This window comes from Rhinoraja longicauda, chromosome 9, assembly GCF_053455715.1.
Source record: "Rhinoraja longicauda isolate Sanriku21f chromosome 9, sRhiLon1.1, whole genome shotgun sequence".
Classification (NCBI taxonomy): domain Eukaryota; kingdom Metazoa; phylum Chordata; class Chondrichthyes; order Rajiformes; family Arhynchobatidae; genus Rhinoraja; species Rhinoraja longicauda.
In genome coordinates this window covers 49,287,773-49,308,433 of record NC_135961.1, presented here as the reverse complement: position 1 = coordinate 49,308,433, position 20,661 = coordinate 49,287,773, and the positions used below count along the sequence as shown (strand labels likewise).

Sequence of the window (20,661 nt, the reverse complement as noted above, 5' to 3'; positions counted from 1 at the left end):
AGATTTACGAGGATGATACAAAATCATGAGAGGAATAGATCGGGTAGATGCAGAGTCTTTTGCCCAGAGTAGGGGAATCGAGGACCAGAAGACAAAGTTTCAAGGTGAAGGGGAAAAGATTTAATAGGAATCCGAGGGGTAATGTTTTCACACAGTGGTGGGTGTATTGAACAAGTTGCCAGAGGAGGTTGTTAAGGCTAGGATTATCCCATTGTTTAAGAAACGGTTAAGACAGGTACATGGATAGGTCAGGTTTGGAGGGATATCGACCAAGCGCAGGCAAGTGGGACAAGTGTAGCTGGGACATTGTACACAGAGTGTGGGCGAGTTGGGCCGAAGAGTCTGTTTCCACACTGTATCACTCTATGACTCCATGTATTTCAAGGCAGCCAGAATAAGACACTGGACAGGCCATATTTGGAGTATTGTGAGCAATTTTGGGCATCATATCTGAGGATGTGCTGGCCCTGGAAAGGCTCCAGAGAAGGTTTACAAGAAAGATCCCAGGAATTAATGGGTTAACATATGATGAGCGTTTGACAACACTGGGTCTGTACTCACTGCAGTTTAGAAGAGTGAGGTGGGGACCTCATTGAAATGTACCGAATAGTGAAAAGCTTGGTCAGAGTGGATATGGAGAGAATGTTTCCACGAATGGGGGAGTCTGGGACTGGAGTTCATAGCCTCAGAATTAAAGGATGGTCCTTTAGGAAGGAGATGGAGGAATTTCTTTAGCCAGAGGATGGTGAATCTGTGGAATTCCTTGCCACAGAAGGCTGTGGAGGTCATGGATATTTTTAAGGCAGAGATTAATAGATTCTTGATTAGTACAGGTGTCAAGAGTTATGGGGAGAAGGCAGGAGAATGAGGTTAGGAGGGAGAGATAGATCAGCTATGATTGAATGGCGGAGTAGACTTGATGGGCTGAATGGCCTAATTCTGCTCCGATCACTTATGACCTTACGAGTTTAAGGTAAGAGGAAAGGTAAAGGTGAAGAGTTTGAGGTAAAGGAAGATGTGCCAAGCAAGTTTGTTTGTACACAGAGTGCTAGATGCCTGTAACATGTTGTTTAACCATCCTCTCTGCAACTTAAAGCCAACTGGTGTTCCCTCTTAAAGCAGGCTGCTGGAAATACTCAGCTGGTCAGGCAGCACATGTGGAAAAAAGAAGCAGGATTAATCTTTCAGATTGGAAACCCTTTATCAGAACTGGGAAAGAGAAAAAATAAATTAATTTTAAATTGGGGAAAGCAGGGAGATGCTAAGTGTATATCTGTTGTACGGGGAGACCAAGTAGAAATTAGAGCAAGATTATGCTTCACTCCCACTAATCGAGAACTGGACAGAGGCACAGAAACTCGTTAGCACGTAACAAAAGCTTTTCACTGTACCTCGGTACACGTGACAATATACTAAACTAAAATTACTGTTGTACTCCTGTGAGGTACGGTTTGTCTGGCTAGGTGCAATATAATGATTTTCACTATATCTTGGTACATGCCCACAATAAACCAATACCAATGTGTGCCTACGCTACTTCAATTTCCCCAGGTTCAGCCCAAATGAATGTGACCTACCTTGGAGGTGACAGGGGACGTCATATTCGATCTCATCGTGCCGGGAAGGGCTGAGAAACAGGGTGCCGTCCACCAGCGGGAAGAGTTCGAAGACAGGCAGTGCCTTGTGGCAGAGGGCACAGTTGACCACATTCCTCTGGCTGGCGCTCAGCGCCGCCAGGATGAACTTCCTGAGCTCCTCGCCCTGGCCGGCCTGCGCATCGTCCTCCATCCGCACGTGGTAGGTGTTCACCTTGTGCTTGGGCACATGGGCCAGCAGCTCTGACAGGTCCAGCCGCCGGAGGAACTGTACCGAGGGTTCCAGCCGGCCGGCCGTCGGCTGTGGCGGCAGCAGCGTCGGCTCACCCTGTCCAAAGCGAGAGCCGCCTGGCAGCAGCTTGCGGCAGGCCTCGGCCTGCAGGGCCGTCTTGAGGAACTCGCCCAGGTGGCGAGCCGCCCGGGGGCCGCCTGCGGAGAACGGTAGGTAGGGCTGGCCCGCAGAGGGCGGGGACTGGTGGGGCGGGGAGCCGCAGGGCGAGCGGTAGCTCCCGTTGGCCGGGCCTTTCTCCTGAGAGTTCTGCCGGTCCACCGAGTGCCGTCTCTGCCCCTCGTGAGGCTTAACCGGTCGGTTGAGCTTGCACTTCTTGCCGTCGTCGGACGGCAGCTCTCCCGCCTTGGGCACGCCCGCCTTCTTCTTCTTGTCGTCCTGCCTCCGGCGCACCTGGTACCAGTCCACGTCCTTCCTCAGGTGGCCCTGCCCGCAGCGGCAGGAGCAAAAGCGGAAGGCCAGGTCGTAACCCTTTTTGTTCCACATGTTCTGCCGGCATTGCTTCTCATTCCAGCTGCGAGCCCGGCCGATGCAATTGAATTGCACCAGGATGCTGCTCTCCCATTCGTAGAAGCACTGCAGGTGCATCCAGTTGCCGAAGGGACAGTGCTCGTTGTTGCAGACTACCCGCTGGTAGTCATCCTTGTCCAGTTCCACTGAACGACCCAGGCCGCACACCAGCGGTGTGGCGCAGGGCGCATCTGTGGAAGGCAAGAGAGAGGATGGGTTACCGGAGCAGTGTTTGTGCACAGTACCAAACACCCAGTGCGTTCACGCAACCAATACCAGATACAAACCCCTGCCAAGTACTTCCATGAGCACCACACCAAGCAAGACTGTACTGCCAGATGTCCTTCAACTGGGTCGCTATTCCTTGGAACGCAGGAGGATGAGGAGTATAAAATGAGGTGTGTAAAATCATGAGACGAATAAATCAGGTAGACGCACAGAATCTCTTGCCCAGAATACATAGGTTCATATTGGGCATAGGTTTAAGGTGAAAAAGGAAATAGGAATCTGAGGGCTAACTTTTTCACACAAAGGTTGGTGGATATATGGAACGAGCTGCCAGAGGAGGTAGCTGAGGTAGGGACTAAGAAACAATTAGACAGGTACTTGGATAAGACAGGCTTGGAGGGATATAGGCCAAACGCAGGCAGGTGAGACCAGCGTAGATGGGACATGTTGGTTGGTGTGGGCAAGTTAGGCCGAAGGACCTGCCTCCACGCTGAATGACTCTAATTGGATGAGGCCGGTCTACTCTCAGGGATAGCGTAATAAGGTCCAAATTCCCACGTCAAAGAAAAGAGGAATCCTCCATAGTAGCTCAACCATTTACTTCACCCTCAGCCATTACATGAAAATATGGTCTATTTTGGTTATCACCATACTTTTGTGTGGGGAATTGTAACATGGCTTACAAGATATGCAACAACTAGTTGTAAAACAATTTGGAATCTTGCAAGAACTGACAACATAGGAAGATATAAAACACCTTGATGTCATAAAAACATTTACGATCACCTTTCACAGACAATAAAGTAGTTCCGACCTTTGCGCTTTCCATCCCCTTCACCAAGATACCACCATCATACACATCTTCCCCTCAACATTTCAAAAGGACCATTCCATTTGAAGAAGGGTCTCGACCCAAAACGTCACCCATTCCTTCGCTCCAGAGATGCTGCCTGTCCCGCTGAGTTACTCCAGCTTTGTGTATCTATCTTCGGTTTAAACCAGCATCTGCAGTTCCTTCATACACATTCCATTTGAATTCCATGGTCTGCTCCTCCCCCTCCACCAACCTGTCCACTTCAAACTGCACTTTCCTGTGGATATGCAGGAGATCAAACACCTGTCCTTTCACCTCTTCCTATCCCATCATTCATGGCGCTGAACACCGTTCCAGGTGAAGCAGTAATTCAATTGCATAGGTTCCAATCTGATGTACTGTACTCATTGTTCACAACGTGGCCCCTTTTCAACAGGGAAAGGAAAATGCAGATAGGATGACCACTTTGAATAGCACTGTGTTCAGCCAGCAGAGGGTCCCTGAGTTTCCCATTGGCTACCATTTTAAATTTCCACTCTGGCCTGATGCAATGTAAGCCTGAGGAACAACACTTTTTTGTCTGGATATGTTGCTGGCCTCCAGACTCCACATCATTCTTTAACTTCAGGTTTCTTGCATTCTCTGACCATTCCATCTTGTGACATTGGCTCTCTTCATTTCGGTCTCCATTAGTACAGCCCATTTGGGCTTTTCCATCAGTTCTAAAATTCACAACTTTTATAGTCCTTTATGTTCTCCCTCTCTAGCTAATTAAACAGCATTTATTTTCCTGTTCAGAATCCCCCCCCCCCCCTCTTAACTGCCCGCATTAACCCACTTGGTGACTTCCTTTATTATAGCTTATCCCACAACAAATCTAGCCTCACTGTCAGAGATATTCCATTTGTCCTTTCCACCCCTTCCAACCTCACTATCCAAACCTTAAAACCAACGCCTCTTTTCCAATTCTGAACAGAGGAAACCGGACATGAAACATTAACTCCGTTTCTCAGTCCACACAAACGCTGTTGAAGCTGCGTGTTTTAACTGCTTCCTGTTTTTGGTTTGTTTCTGACTTTTCAGTGCTCCTGTTAACGTAGGAAATGCAGCAGACAATTTTCACACAAAATATAATAATGACCAGATAAAAGGTCAGATTGTGCTGCCAACTAGCCAGGAGGTCACAGAGTCAAAGTCCTAGTGGGATACAGCAAGGAAACAATCCCTTCAACCTATTCAGTCCATACTTATGATCAACTACCCATTTACACTCATCCTGTATTAATCCCATTTATGCGAATCTCAACAACTCCCCCCAGATTCCACCACCCACATACTTACGAGGGCAATTTATAATGGCCAATTAACCTACCAACCTGTACATTTTTTAAAGTGGGAGGAGACCAAAGCAACAGGGGAGAACCCATTCAGGGAGAATGTGCAAAACTCCTCACACACCGTGAATAAACCTGGGTCCTGGAGCAGTAAGGCAACGGATTGACCAGCTGCACCACTGTACCACCTACAAAGAACTGTGCAGGCTGCAGGTAACCAGTGTCAATGCACTCGGGGCTTTCACACATGCAGTAGGACAGAATGTGCTGGTGATCCAACACAGACACATCTTCTGCCTGTGCTTTGTTAGCCTGCTATTCAGCCAAATCATACTATACACGAATACAATCCAGCCATACACAAACACGACAGGTAGTACAAAGAGAAAAATACTGGAATGCAGAACATAACGCTACAGCATTGCAGCTTGAGAGAAAAAGTGCGTGGTCTGTAATGTGATAGGTTGGAAGATCAGAAATTTGGCCTAGCTTATGGGAGGACTGCTTACTAGTTGATAACAGCAAGGAAGAAGCTATACGTAAATCTGATGGGACATGCTTTCAAACTTTAAGAGGAGAGGGAATGACCAGTGTGAAAAAGGTCCTTCATTATGTTGGCTGCTTTCCTGAGGCAGCATGAAGTGTAGATGGAGTTGATGTTGAGGAAGCAGGTCTATGTGATGGACTGGGCTACACCTACAATTCAAGTTACAGGATTTAATGTCCAGAGAAGAAACTGCTGAGGTTTTTTTTAACCCGTCTCAACAGAGATGCATTTTCCAGCACAAATTCCAATTGTTGCTCTTCAAACCCCAGTCATGGCGCTGCAGATAGCTCTTCTCTCCCTGAGAGAGAAGGTTCACATCCCACTCTGGAGGCTTGTGCTGAAACAGAAGCTCTCCCTATAATGCATTACTGAGGGGGTGCTGCACTGTCTGAGGAGATTCCTTAAACCATGACCCCGTTTGCCATCTGAGACAGAAAATCTGCAGGAAAACGTGCAAACTTCCACACAGGCAGCACCACAAGGCAGGATCAAACCTGGTACTCTAGAGCTGCAAGCCAGCTGTTCTACCCGCTGCGCCACTTCCAATTTATTTCCTAACAGATACTGAAGCAGATGATTGGGTCTTTATTGCATGTGTGTGGGAGCTTGCTGTGCTCCCATATTTCCTATAATAAAAAATAAATGTACTGTTAAGTCCTTGGGACTGCCTTGCATGGTTGTGAATGACTAAATAAATATGTCTTTGTAGTGGCCTGGCGGAGGCCAGAGAAAAGGCAAGACGCCAGGCAGTGTTTAATAAGATTCTTTTATTAGGCTGTGAGCTCCTGCCCACAGCGTAGTTCTCCTAGGGATAAGATACGCCTTCCCTTGGTCTGGCTTTTAACCCCTTTCGCCTGTCCGTCACGTAACGAGGGGGCTGACCCAAGGAGTGGCCTGATCCGCCACAGGACCCCCCCCCCCAAGAACCGGAGGTACAAAACGGACAGGAGGGCGCACGAGGCGACCAGCCCGGGTGCGCACCATGACCGGCGCAGGGACCGGCGACTGACCGACAGGTGGAGGGGTCGTAGCAGACACTGGAGGGGGTAGCTTGGACGGGGGGCGACCGCGCGGGCGGGGCTGTGCAACCGGCACCGGCCGATCAATGTCCACGTGTGCCGGCTTCAGCCGTGCGACCGAAACAGTCTCTCTGCGACCCCCCATGTCCAGAACGAATGTGGCCGAGCCGTGTTGCAGGACCCGGAAGGGGCCCTCGTACGGCCGCTGGAGAAGTGATCGGTGTGCGTCCCTGCGCAGGAACACAAACTCCAGTCCTCCAGAGCGGCAGGGACGTGTGGCTGGAATGTCCCATGACGTGACGTGGGCACAGGTGCCAGCCTGCCCACCGTCTGCCGAAGACGTTGCAGGGCGTCAGAAGGCTGCTCCACTCGACCCTGCGCTGGTGGGATGAACTCCCCGGGAACCGTCAAGGGGGCCCCGTACACCAACTCGGCGGAGGAGGAGGCCAAGTCCTCAGTGCGGATCCCCAGCAAAACCCACGGCAGGGCGTCCACCCAGTCTGGGCCCGTGAGCCGAGCCTTCAGGGCAGCTTTCAGCTGGCGGTGAAAGCGTTCCACCAACCCGTTCGACTGTGGATGGTACGCCGTAGTGTGGTGTAGGCTGACACCCAAGAGTCTTGCCATGGCCGACCACAGTTCCGAAGTGAACTGTGGCCCCCGGTCGGATGTAATGTCCAGTGGCACCCCGAACCGGGCGATCCAGTGCGCCGCCAAGGCCCGCGCGCAGGTGGCCGTCGAGGTGTCTGCCAGCGGAATGGCCTCCGGCCACCGCGTGAAGCGATCTACCACAGTGAAGAGGAGGGTCATGCCCCGGGACGGCGGCAGCGGCCCCACGATGTCCACATGAATGTGGTCGAAGCGCTGCCGAGGGACACGAAACTCTTGCAGAGGCGCACGCACGTGTCGCTGGATTTTTGAGGTTTGGCACGGGATGCAGGTGCGTGCCCAGTGTGCGACCTGCTTACGCAGCCCGTGCCACATGAAACGGGAGGATACAAGGGCCACCGTCGCCCGAATGGAGGGGTGAGACAGCCCGTGGAGCACCTCGAATACCCTGCGACGCCAGACGACAGGGACGATGGGCCGAGGCAGGCCAGTGGAGGTGTCGCACAACAGTGTTGTATCCCCGGGGCCACAGACAATGTCCTCCAGCTGCAGGCCGGACACGGCTGTACGATAGGCGGCCATCTCCTCGTCCCCCAGCTGTGCGGCTGCTAGGGCGGAATAGTCGATCCCCCCGGCCATTTGTAGGACGGCGTGGATCGCGGGTCTAGACAGGGCGTCGGCCACCCTGTTGTTTTTTCCCTCCACGAACCGAATTGAGGTGGTGTATTCCGACACATAAGCCAATTGTCTCTGTTGCCGCGCAGACCACGGATCCGAAACCTTGGCGAACGCAAAGGTGAGTGGCGTGTGGTCTGTGAACGCGGTGAAGGGTCTCCCCTCTAGGAAGTACCTAAAGTGGCGTACCGCGAGGTAGAGGGCGAGGAGCTCCCGGTCGAACGCGCTGTAATGCCGTTGGGCCCCGCTGAGGTGCCTGCTAAAGAAGGCGAGTGGCCGCCAACACCCGTCGATGTGCTGCTCTAGCACCGCACCGACCGCCACCTCAGAAGCGTCCACGGTCAGGGCGGTTGGGGCATCCTCCTTAGGATGGACGAGCATCGTGGCCCTGGCTAGGGCCTCCTTAGCCTGCTCAAAGGCCGCTCCTGCTTCGTCGTCCCACTCAACCTCCTTGCGGCGACCAGCCATGAGGTGGAAGAGTGGGCGCATAGTTCTGGCCACCGACGGCAGGAAGCGGTGATAGAACGAGACCATCCCAACGAATTCCTGCAGGCCCTTGACAGTGGTCGGTCGGGGGAAACGGCGGACAGCTTCGACCCTGTCCGGAAGAGGTACCACCCCTTGTGGGGTCACCCGATGGCCGAGGAAATCGATGGCCGTCACCCCAAAACGGCACTTGGAAGTATTGATTGACAACCCGTACTCGCTGAGGCGTTTACACAGCTGGCGGAGGTGGGTGCAGTGCTCCTGCTTCGAGCGGCTGGCCACGAGTACGTCGTCCAAGTACACAAAGACGAATTCCAGGCCACGGCACACACAGTCCATAAGCCGTTGGAAGGCCTGTGCGGCGTTCTTCAACCCGAACGGCATCCGTAGGAACTCGAATAGGCCGAACGGGGTGATGATGGCAGTCTTGGGGATGTCATCGGGGTGGACCGGGATTTGATTATATCCACGCACAAGGTCCACCTTGGAGAACACGGATGCTCCGGCCAGGTGGGCATTAAAGTCCTGGATGTGCGGAACCGGGTACCTGTCGGTAACGGTCGCGTCATTTAAGCGCCGATAGTCCCCGCACGGTCGCCAACCCCCGTCCGCCTTGGGGACCAAGTGGAGTGGTGACGCCCACGGGCTATCGGAAGGGCGCACGATGCCCATTGACTCCATCTGACGAAACTCCTCTCGAGCTAGACGGAGCTTGTCTGGAGCGAGACGCCGCGCTCGGGCGTGCACGGGTGGCCCGGTGGTGGGGATGTGATGTTGCACCCCGTGCTTGGGAGCGGAGGAGGAGAAGTGGGTTTCCACAATGTCCGGGAAGTCCGCCAGGATGCGCGCGTACGTCGCATCCACGGACGACAGGTGTCCGACGTTGGGGGAGACCGGCCTCAGCGTGCTGGAGTGCACCAGGCGCTGCCGCCTGACATCCACGAGCATGGAATGCGCCCACAGGAAGTCGGCGCCCAGCAGCGGCTGGGAAACATCGGCAATGATGAACCGCCACGTGAACCAGCTGTCGCCGAAGTTAAGGGCGAGCTGGCAGACCCTGTAAGTGTTGATGGGGCTACCGTTCGCCGCAGTGAGGAGGGGGCCGCGTTTGCCCGTATGGATATCGGCGGTGGAAGGAGGTAGGACGCTCACCTCTGCTCCAGTGTCGACGAGGAACCGACCCCCGGTGCGGCGATCCCGGGCGAACACACGATGGATCTGGCCGGCCGCCGAAGGGATCACTGACAGCCGGTCCTTGCGTTTCCCGGAAAGGCACAGGGTAGGCGACATTGCTTGGCGTTCGGTCCCCAACGACGGTGATAATAGCACCAGCCGCCTTTGCTGGTGTCCAGTGGTGGTGCAGACTGGGATGCCCACCAGCGACCTCCGGTGGTCTCCAGCGGTATTGGAGGTGGTGCTGCTTGGGCCGACCACCAGCGACCTCTGGTGGCGTCTGGCTGAATTGTCGGCGGGCCGTGCGAGAAGGGCGTGCCGGCACCGGGGTGCCCGATGGCAGCCGGATTTCGCCGCGGGGGTCGCCCTGAAACGGGGTCGACGGCGGCCCCAGCTTGCTGTTGGCCTTCCGACGCCGCGGAAAAGACGGCTAGGGCTTCCAGGTCCTCCCGACGGGACATCCAGATTTGATCAGCGCGCTCGCCCAGCCGCTGCGTGTCGGTGAAGGGGTCCTCAGCGAGCTGAGAACGGAGGTCGACCGGGAGCTGCCGCAGGTAGGCCTGCTTGAATAAGAAACAGGGCGGGTGGTTGCCCATAAGGGCGAGCATGTCCTCCAGAAGGGCCGACGGCCGTCGGTCCCCGAGCCCCCCCTGGCTCATAACGCGAGTTGCCCTCTCGGCGTCGCTGAGGCCGAACCTCCTGATAAGGAGTTCTTTAAGGCCCTTATATTTGTCATCCGCGGGGGGGTCATTAAGGTAAGGCTTTACTCGCCTTGCTGTCGCCTGGTCCAGGGCGCCGACGACATAAAAGTACTTCGTCAAGTCGACGGTTACCCCTCGCACAGCAAACTGTGCCTCTGCCTGCTGAAACCAGACCTCAGGCTCTTCGGTCCACAGGGTCGGGAGTTTGAGGGAGACGGCCTCGAGGTCGGCAGGACCGAGGGCGGCAGGACCGGGTTGCACGAGGGCAGCAGGACCGGGTTGCACATTATCGTTTGACATCACTACGTGTGATGTCCGTCGAGGTCACCAATGTAGTGGCCTGGCGGAGGCCAGAGAAAAGGCAAGACGCCAGGCAGTGTTTAGTAAGATTCTTTTATTAGGCTGTGAGCTCCTGCCCACAGCGTAGTTCTCCTAGGGATAAGATACGCCTTCCCTTGGTCTGGCTTTTAACCCCTTTCGCCTGTCCGTCACGTAACGAGGGGGCTGACCCAAGGAGTGGCCTGATCCGCCACATCTTGCTCTTACCTTTGACTAAATGCAATATTTCAAATTTTATGCGATAACACTCCTATGAAGCCCTTGGAATAAAACGACACATTACAACTGTTTGTTAATACACTCAAAGTAGAAAATAAAAGTTTGAATTCACTGCGAAACCTATAAATCATGTTGAGGCCATGAAAGATAATATAAATAAAACTATCTGCTGTCTCCTTTTATACAGTGCATTCAGAAAGTATTCAGACCCCTTCACTTTTTCCACATTTTGTTACGTTACAGTCTTATTTTAAAATGGATTAGATTCTTTTTTTTTAAATCATCAATCTACACACAATACCCCAGAATGAAGAAGTGAAAACAGGTGTTTAGATTTTTTTGCAAAGTAATTAACAAGAAATAACTGAAATATCACATTTACATAAGTATTCAGACCCTTTGCTATGACACTCAAAATTGAGCTTAGGTTCATCCTGTTTCTAATGATTATCCTTGAGATGTTTCTACAACTTGATTGGAGTCCACCACTGGTAAATTAAATTGATTGGACATGATTTGGAAAGGCACACACCTGTCTATACAAGGTCCCACCGTTGATAGTGCACGTCAGAGCAAAAACCACACCATGACGACAAAGGAATTGTCCATAGACCTCCGACAGGATTGTGTCGAGACACAGATCTGGGGAAGGGTATAAAACAATTTCTGCAGCATTGCAGGTCCCGAAGAGCACAGTGGCCTCCGTCATTCTTAAGTGGAAGAACTTTGGAACTACCAGGACCCTTCCTAGAGCTGGCCGCCCGGTCAAACTGAACAATCGGGGGAGAAGGGCCTTGGTCAGGAAGGTGACCAAGAACCCGATGGTCACTATGACAGAGCTGTGAAGATGGGAGAACCTTCCAGAAGGACAACTATATCTGCAGCACTGTACCAATCAGGCCTTTATGGTAGAGTGGCCAGACGGAAGCCACTCCTCAGTAAAAGGCACATGACAGCCCGCTTGGAGTTTGCCAAAAGGCACCTAAAGTTCTCTCAGACCATGAGAAACAAGATTCTCTGGTCTGATGAAACTAAGATTAAACTCTTTGGCTTGAATGCCAAATGTCGCGTCTGGAGGAAACCAGGTACCGCTCATCACCTGGCCAATACCATACCTACATTGAAGGATGGTGGGGATGTTTTTCAGTGGCAGAAACTGGGAGACTAGTCAGGATCGAGGGAAAGATGAACGGAGCAAAGTACAGAGAGATCCTTGATGAAAACCTGCTCCAGAGCATTCTGGACCTCAGACTGGGGTGGAGGTTCACCTTCCAACAGGACAACGACCCTAAGCACACAGCCAAGACAATGCAGGAGTGGCTTTGTGACAAGTCTGTGAATGTCCTCGAGTGGCCCAGCCAGAGCCCGGACTGGAACCTGATCGAACATCTCTGGAGGGACCTGAAAATAGCTGTGCATCGATGCTCCCCATCCAGCCTGACAGAGCTTGAGAGGATCTGCAGAGAAGAATGAGATAAATTACCCAAATACAGGTGTGCCAAGCATGTAGCATCATACCCAAAAAGACTGGAGGCTGTAATCGCTGCCAAAGGTGCCTCAACAAAATACTGAGAAAAGGGTCTGAATACTTATGTAAAAGTGATATTTCAGTTATTTCTTTTTAATTACTTTACAAAATTTCTAAACACCTGTTTTTGCTTTTTTATTATGGAGTATTGTGTGTAGATTGATTATAAAAAGTAAATTTAATCCATTTTAAAATAAGGCTGTAACTTAACAAAATGTGGAAAAAATGAAGGGGTCTGAATACTTTCTGAATGCACTGTATGCCAATATTCATATGTCATTGCAATATTAAGGGTCATTCACATCAATTATCGTGAAAATACTTTTAGCCTTTGTGTAATATGTCTTTGTAGACAGTCTCTCACAAGTTCAGTTTCAGCTCAATTAAGTTTATTGTCATGTGTATCGAGGTACAGTGAAAAGCTTTTGTTACATGCTAACCAGTCAGTGGAAAGACATTACATGATTACAATCAAGCCATTCACAGTGTACATAATAGGGGAATAACATTTAGTGCAAGTTAAAGCTAGTAAAGTCCAATTAATGATAGTCCAAGGGTCACCAATGAGGTAGATAGTAGTTCAGAACTGCTCTCTAGTTGTGGTTGGATGGTTCAGTTGCCAGATAACAGCTGGGAAGAAACTGTCCCTAAATCTGGAGGTGTGCGTTTTTACTCTTCTGTACCTTTTGTCCAATGGGAGAGGGAAGAAGAGGGAGTGGCCAGAGTGCGACTTGTCCTTGATTTTGCTGGTGGCCTTGCCGAGGCAGCGTGAGGTATAAATGTAGTCAATGGAAGGGAGGTTGGTTTGTGTGATGGTCTGGGCTGTATACACAATTCGCGGCAATTTCTCCCAGTGTTGAATGAAGCTGTTCCTAAACCAAGCTGATGCATCCCAATAAAATGCTTTACACGGCGTATCTGTAGAAGTTGGTGAAAGTTGTTGCCAAACTTCTAAGGAAGTAGAGGCGTTGGTGTGCTTTCTTGGTCAGAGACTGGTGAATTTATAATGGGAAGTATGCAAATGAAGGAATAAAACAAGCACGATGTGTTTGTCTTCACAAACGTCACAAGCACCTGCTATAAAAACCTAAAAACCTGTCCAGCAAGAAAGGGGAACTGAAGGAAATAAGCATTCAGTAAACAGAAGTAAAAATTAGTTTCAAGCTAATAAATCTCGTACACTTAATAATCTACACCCCAAAGTTTTGAAACAGGTGGCAATGGAGATGGTGGATGCTCTCGTCATCTGCCTCCAAAATTGTCTGGATTCTGGAATTTCTCCCGACCAACTATTTAAGAAAATGAAAAGAAAATCTGGGAACTGTTGGCAGGGTAACCAAAAATCAATGGAAGAAGGTAAAATAAGAAAATAAGAAATCTATAATGAAGAATAGGATAATAAAACATGTTGACAAGAATAGAATTGAATTGAGTCGGTAGAGATTCATGAAAGGGAAACCTAGTTTGACTGACAGACTGGGAGGTCTTCAAGATGTGATTAGTGGAACAGTGAGAATACATGCCTGTTTCTAAGGTAGGCAGGCAATGACTATTAGGCTACCACAGAAGTCAGTGCTTGGGCTCCAGCTTCACAAGCTGCACCAAGGCTTTAGTGGAGGGGGCCAAATGCCATATTTCCAAGTCTACAAATGATGCAAAACTAGGTGGAATTGAAAGTGGAGAGGAGGATGCAAAGAGGCTTCAAGGGGATGCGGACAAGGTTGAGCAAGTGAGCAATAAGTGGCAGATAATGTGGCAAAATGATGTCATTCTGTTTGGAACACAAAATAGAAATGCGGAATACGCATTTTAAATGGTGAGAGATGAGGGATGAGGAAGCAAAGGAGAAGGCAAGTGGTGTACTGGCCTTTTGGACAAAATATAATAGAACATAGAACAGTACAGCAATGGAAGGGGGGTGGGGGAGTAACAAAGGATGACCCTGCATGGGGGAACCGCCGAGAACTAAGGTAGACCACAAAAAGAAAGTTAAAAATGGTTTGTCACCGCCCTTTATGTGGCGACTTTTTGCATACCTTGGGTATGCAAAACAAAGAATATCACTGTGACTTGTCCCATATGACAATAAAGTATCGTTCATTCATTCATTCTTTCAACCATAACATCTGTGCAGATGACGATGCCAATTTAAACTGTTCATCAATCTGCACATAGTCCATATCCCTCCATCCCTTGCCCTTTCATGTGCATATCCAGATGTCTCTCAAATGCCTCTATTGTATCTGGTTCCACCACTACCCCTGGCAGCACATTCAAGGCACCTGCAACCTGTGTCAAATAAATTGCTCATAAACCTCCTTTAAAGTTACCCCCACTCATTTCAAAGCTATGACTTTTTGTATTTCACATTTCCTCTCTAACTATCTACCCTATATACATATAATCATAATTTTATATACTTCTATTTGGTCTCCCCTCAGCCTCCGACTCTCCAAGTTTCTCTCCAAGAAAACAATCCAAGTTTGTCGAACCTCTCCTTACAGGCCGTGCATTCTTTAATCGCAAGAAAAGTTAAGAATGTTGCAGTGCAATTTATACGGGACCTTGATGAGACCACACCTGGAGTATTGTGTACAGTTTTGGTTTCCTTATCTAAGGCTGTATTTGCCTTAGAGGAGTGTGGCAATGAATGACTAGACATGTTCCAGGGAATAGTGGGATTTCTGTATGAAACAAGATTAAGACTAGGCTGGTTTTCTCTACCAGAAGAGAAGGATCTCACTAAATTCCGACATGGCTGAACAGGTTAATTGCAGGGAGGATGTTTCCCCTGCCTGAGGAGACTAGACCCAGGGATCAGAATAAAGGGAGAACCATATAGAATTGACCAAGGTGATTTTATTTTACTCAGGGGGGTTGGTGAATCTTTGGAGCGTCTTCCTCTGATGGTTGTGAAACATATCAGCATTGTTCATTCAAAACTAGTTGTCCACTATAAGGATGATGTGGAGACTTTGGAAAGAAAGAAATTGCCGCGAATTGTGGACCCTCCCTTCCATTGACTCCATTTATACCTCACGCTGCCTCGGCAAGGCCGGAAGCATAATTAAGGACAAGTCATACCCGAGCCATACTCTCTTCTCCCCTCTCCCATCGGTATAGAAGTGTGAAAACGCACACCTCAAGATTCAGGGTCAGTTTCTTCCCAGCTGTTATCAGGCAAATTAACCATCCTACCACAACTAGAACGCTCTGAACTCCACAGACTATTATTGTTATTATTGCACTATTATTGTTTGTTTGTGTTGTACGTGTATGTATGTGTGCGTGTGCATGTGTATATATACATATGTATGTATGTATATGTATATACACACAGTTAACTTTTTTGTTTGTTATACTGTTTACAGTGTACAATGTTTACATATACTGTTGCATGCTGCAAATAAGAATTTCATTGTTCTATCTGGGACATATGACAATAAAACACTCTTGAGCAGTCCTGAACTACTATCGACCGCATTGGTGACCCTTGGACTATATTTGATCGAACTGCTCTGGCTTTACCTTGCACTAAACGTTATTCCCTTATCATGTACACTGTAAATAGCTAATTATGTATTGTATTTCCTTGACTGGACAGCAAGCAACTAAATCATTTCACTGTACGTCGGTACACGTGACAATAAACTAAACTGCACAAAGGGTGCATCGCTCGACTTTGTTGAGTGGTGTGGGCTGAATCACCTGCAGTTCAATACCAACAAGACTAAGGAGTTTAGGAAGTGAGGAACACCCCTGTTCCCAGTCTCCATCAAGAGTGTGGATGTGCAGTTTACCAAGGAGTACAAGTACCTTGGAGTTTACCTGGACAGTAAACTGGACTGGTCCAATAATGCTGAGGCATTGTATAAGAAGGGACAGAGCCACCTGTACTTTCTGAGGATAAAATGCTGCAGATGCTCTACCAATCGGTAGGGGCCAGTGCCATCTTCTTCGCTGTCTTGTCCCTGCCTCCCCCCCCCCCCCCCCCCAAAATCTTCGCACATCCCCAATCCTGGACTTTCCACTCGTCACTTTGATTTAATGTTTCGTATATTGTTGTGTTTTACGACTGTTTGTCGACCAATTTCTCTCCTGGGATAAATAAAGTTCTATTGTATTGTACTGTATCGTATAAGAGGTTCACTGGGATGCTACCTGAATTTGAGGGTATTCGCTATAAATTGGATAAACCTGGATTATTTTTTCTGGAGCATGGATGCTGAGGTTGGACCTGATGGAAGTTTATAAAATTATGAGAGGCATAAATAGGGTAGATAGTCATAACCTATTTCCCACAGTGGAAATGTCAAATCGTAGAGAGCATAGCTTTAAAGTAAATGGAGGAAAGTTCAAAGGAGATGCTGCGCAGAGCAAAATTTTAATACAGGGAGTTGTATGTAGCTAGAAATTGCTGCCAGGGATAGTGATGGAAGCATGTGTGATATTAGTGTTTAAAAGGCTTTTTTATTAGGCACACAAATATGCAGGGAATGGAGAGATATGGATCGCATGCAGAAAGAAAAGAGTAGTTTAATGCGGCATCATGTTCGGCACAGACATTATGGGTGGAAGGGCCTGTTCCTGTGCTGTACTGTTCTATGTTTAAAACAGAGATCATCAGATTTCTGGATATCAAATGACACAGGATCGTGCAGGCAAAAGATACTGGAGTAGGAGATTGGTCATGCTCAGGACGAACGGCTGCGCAGGCTCAGATTTCTTTGTTCTAATTCATTCTATTTTCTTAGAAACTGATGAGCTGGTCTCTATGGAAATGTGTCACAACAGTAAGGCGGCAAACCAGGACTGTAAGGATTCAACTACAAGGTTAAATAGGAGAAAATGGGTCTTTGGAACAAAGATGGTCACAGAACAGAGGAGTACTTTTCAGGAAAGGGTCCCTCTGCTTAAAATGTCTGTGCCGAACATGATGACAAGATAAACAAATCTCAATTGCCTGTACATGATCAATATCCCTCCACTCCCTGCAAATCCACGTGCCTATCTGAAAGCCTCGTAAATATCACTATCACATCTGCCTCTGCCTCCACTCCACCCCCCGGCAGCATGGCCAGGCACCCACCACAATGTAAAATAACGCCCCGCACATCTCCCTTTAACCTTGCTCCTCACACCTTAAACCTCTGTCCTCTTAGTCTTTGACATTTTCACCCTGGGAAAAAAGGTTCTGACCGTCTCCCCTATCTATACCTCTCATGATTTTATTTATATGCTCCCATCAGGTCTCCCCTCAACCTCGGGCATTCCACAATCCAAGTTTGTCCAGCCTCTCCTTGAAGCAAATACCACCTAATGCATGCATCATTCTGGTACATATTCTGTACCCTCTCCAAAGCTTCCACGTCCTTCCTGCAATGGGCGACTAAAACTGCACAAAATGCAATGGGACAAACCAGAATTGCACACAGAACGCAACTGCACTCCTTGGAACGGAGAGAGCTGCTGGAAGATTTGATGGAGGTGGACAAGATTAAGAATGGTTTGGAATAATAAGTAGAGGGAATCTGTTGTCGTGCTGGATGGTTCAAGGACCAGGCGACATACATTGCAAGCAACGGAAACATAATATCTTTCGGAGGAATCAGTTTTGTTGCATATATTAAAATATCAGTTATGATGCCTGTAAGGGTGGTTACAGTTATTCAGGATCTTCAGGAGGGATTTAGATAGACACTTGAAGGCCTCCTTCTGTGACATAAAAACAATTCTGAAACCATCCAACTAGATGACACCACAACTGCAATGGGGTTAGCCTCACTAGGCTAAGGAAAGAGAAGAATATCAACTTAGCCTGTGAGACCCATCGCCCACCACTGCCCAGTGGCTCCATAGCAGAGCAGCGTTAGGTATTGGGTGTGAATCAATCACTGTTCAATAACTCAGCCCAGCCTACAAGGTGGAATTTGGTGCTATTTGTGTCCTCGAAGTGAAGGGTTGCAGAGGAGTGATCCTACTGACAATCAGCAAGTTTAAAAAGGAGAAAAAAACAGAAGATATACGCCCTTGCCCATAACATGTATTGATCGGTGATATTCATTCGCTCCTAAAGGTCTCAGTGGACATAGTGATAGAGTCACACAACACGGAAACAGGCCCTTCGGCCCAATCTGTGCTTGCTGGACAGGATGCCTATTTAGCGTGGTCCCATGTCCATCTCAATCTTTCCTATCTAAGTACCCGTACAAATGTCCTTTAAATGTTGTTATATTGTGATTTAGGTTGGTGTGTTCTTAAACCCAGCGTTTAGTCCGTGTACAATCGGCCAACCAGAAACCAGTGACATTCTCCACATAAAATCTGCTCGTCCACACCGGAGAAACTTCACACCCAAAATATAAATAATAAACAGCAACCTGTCGGTTCCACAATCACACCGCACTGTTATTATTTTAGTTGGAAGTGCTTCCTTCGCAGGGATTGTCTCACCGTGGTCGTTGCCCGCCTCGGCCGGGCCGGATGAGGCTCCGGTAGCCCCTGCCCCCACCGCCGCTCCCGCTACCGTCGCCGCTCCGGCTCCAACCCCAGCCCCAGCCCCGGCCACCAGAGGCTGAGCTGCCGTCCCGGCCGCCCACTCCTGCTCGTCGCCGCTGCTGTTGGTGCGCTTATTTTTCCGGCCCTTGATGCTCTTCTGGTTGGGCATGGTAAGGGTAAGGGTGAGGGTCCGGGGCCTGACGCTGGGCTCATCCGTCCGCTGTCTCTGTTGGTTTACATAACCCGCATCGCTCAACTCCCCTCCCTCCCTCGGTCGGTCCCGCCACTCGCTGTGCTGTGGCTCCGGTGAGGTGCGGGCGGCGCCGTCAACGGGGAGGGCGCGTCCCACCGCCTTGCTGTGTTGTGTTGTGTTGTGAGGGGGGGGTGCTCGTTAACCTGGTGCGTGAGCGCGTACACCGAGCTGCCGAGCGCGCGGCCCCGGGCCAACCGACCCACTCGACTGAGCGAGCGCGCTCCCGCGTCGGCCTATGCGCGCGCACAATCTGTCCGTCCCACCGTCCGCCCCCCACAAAAGATACTAGAGGAAGAAGATAGACCACTCGACCCTCAAAACCGTAAAATTGCACGGCGCCATTTTAGTAAGCAGAAACTCGCAGAAAGAAACATTTAAAAAGAAAAATAACAAAAATCTGTGAATTGATAGATGAGATATATTCTGCATTTTAATGGTATCACACATTCTGTTCCCCCAAAACAGATTACACTGCGAGAGGCATAGCGAACGTCGGGTTTTGCTTACTAAAATGGCGGACGTTCCGCTCCTTTACGTACTACACTTCAGTATATGTGATTTCAACGGAGTGGTCCATCTTGTTCCTCTAGTATCTTTGCCCCCCCCCCAGGCCAGTGAGCGCGCTCCGAACCCAGGCGCACTCCCGCGTCGACCTTTTCCGCTTGGGCGAGTGTGTGTGTGTGTGTGCGCGCGGCATATGGCGGGGGCGCGCGCGCCGATCGTCCTCTTCGGGCGTCGACATTTTACGGCCGGTGGAGCCGCTCCGGCACAGACTGTCCAGTTGTACTTTCAATCAAACGTTCTCCCACACCACACCAAGAACACCCCCCATTCCACCTCCACCTCCGTCCTGTGGAGATCAACAACGGGTGCATTGGTGTTGTGGAGACTGCAGTTTGCTGTGACCTGCAGCCAATTGATCCGCTTTCTGCTTTGCTCAGCTGCAAAAAAAAACTGTCGGTAAATGATGCTGGTCATAGGTCATGCTGGTCATGGATGTGGAATAGGTCAGGCATCATCTGTGGCAAGAGAAATCGGTTGAACGTTTAAAGTCAAAGACTTCATCTTGGAACAATAAGTTCGTTTCAGAGTCAAGAGATTTTATTTGTTTGGCATATTGCACTGGGTATGAACTTGAACGGTGAAATGTTTACTTGCTGCAAGCACGTTGGACATAGCAACAACAATAAATATTCCAGTGCAAAAAAAAAAAAAAAAAGTACTTGGAGCACCAAGTACTTAGTGCAAGTCCATAGCTGCTGAAGTAGGGTTGTGCACTACTTTTGGTGTTTCCACGTACTTTGTTTTATGATACTGGAATATTTATTGTTGTTGCTATGTTCAACCTGCTTGCTATAAGTAAACATTTCACCGTTCAAGTCCATACCCAGTGCAATATGCCAAACAAATAAAAACTTAACCACAACCCTATCTCAAGCTATGGATTTTGAGCCGGGTGGTTCAAGAACCCGATGATTGAATGGGAGGAAGCCGTTCTTGAACCTGGAGCTAATTGTGTTCTGGTTCCTGTATCTTCTTTTAGGTCGTGATGCACCGTCAGTGTGCTCGCGATTAGCTTGATTAGAAGTTAAAGTATTTGGCAACATGTCAGTTTAAGTTGCACAAAGTGTAAAAGGAGTGACTAAAATAAAGGGAAGATTTCTAATGGCATAGATCTGGGATTTTTGCTGTTTGTGGTAGATGGATGTTCATGATGTGATCTCTCTGCATTGGGGAAACCGAAGCCATGTTAAGTGATGGCAGATTAAGCATCTCCGCATATGCTATAGAGATGGCCTTGCATTTATGTAATGTCCTATAACAATCTGATAACCCTATCAGGCCCT

General features: G+C 49.2%; 1 protein-coding gene across 1 annotated transcript in view; it reads right to left on the bottom strand.

The window, feature by feature from the left end:
* Nucleotides 1-19,026, bottom strand: part of heca (hdc homolog, cell cycle regulator) — a 33,390-nt gene extending 14,364 nt beyond the window's left edge. Inside the window, exons 1-2 of the mRNA XM_078405451.1 lie at nt 18,517-19,026; nt 1,578-2,585 (exon numbers count right to left, since the gene is read on the bottom strand). Of these exons, the coding sequence (XP_078261577.1) occupies nt 1,578-2,585; nt 18,517-18,730 (1,222 nt within the window). The 5' untranslated portion in view covers nt 18,731-19,026. The remainder of the gene's footprint in view (nt 1-1,577; nt 2,586-18,516) is intronic.
* Nucleotides 19,027-20,661: the final 1,635 nt, after the last annotated feature.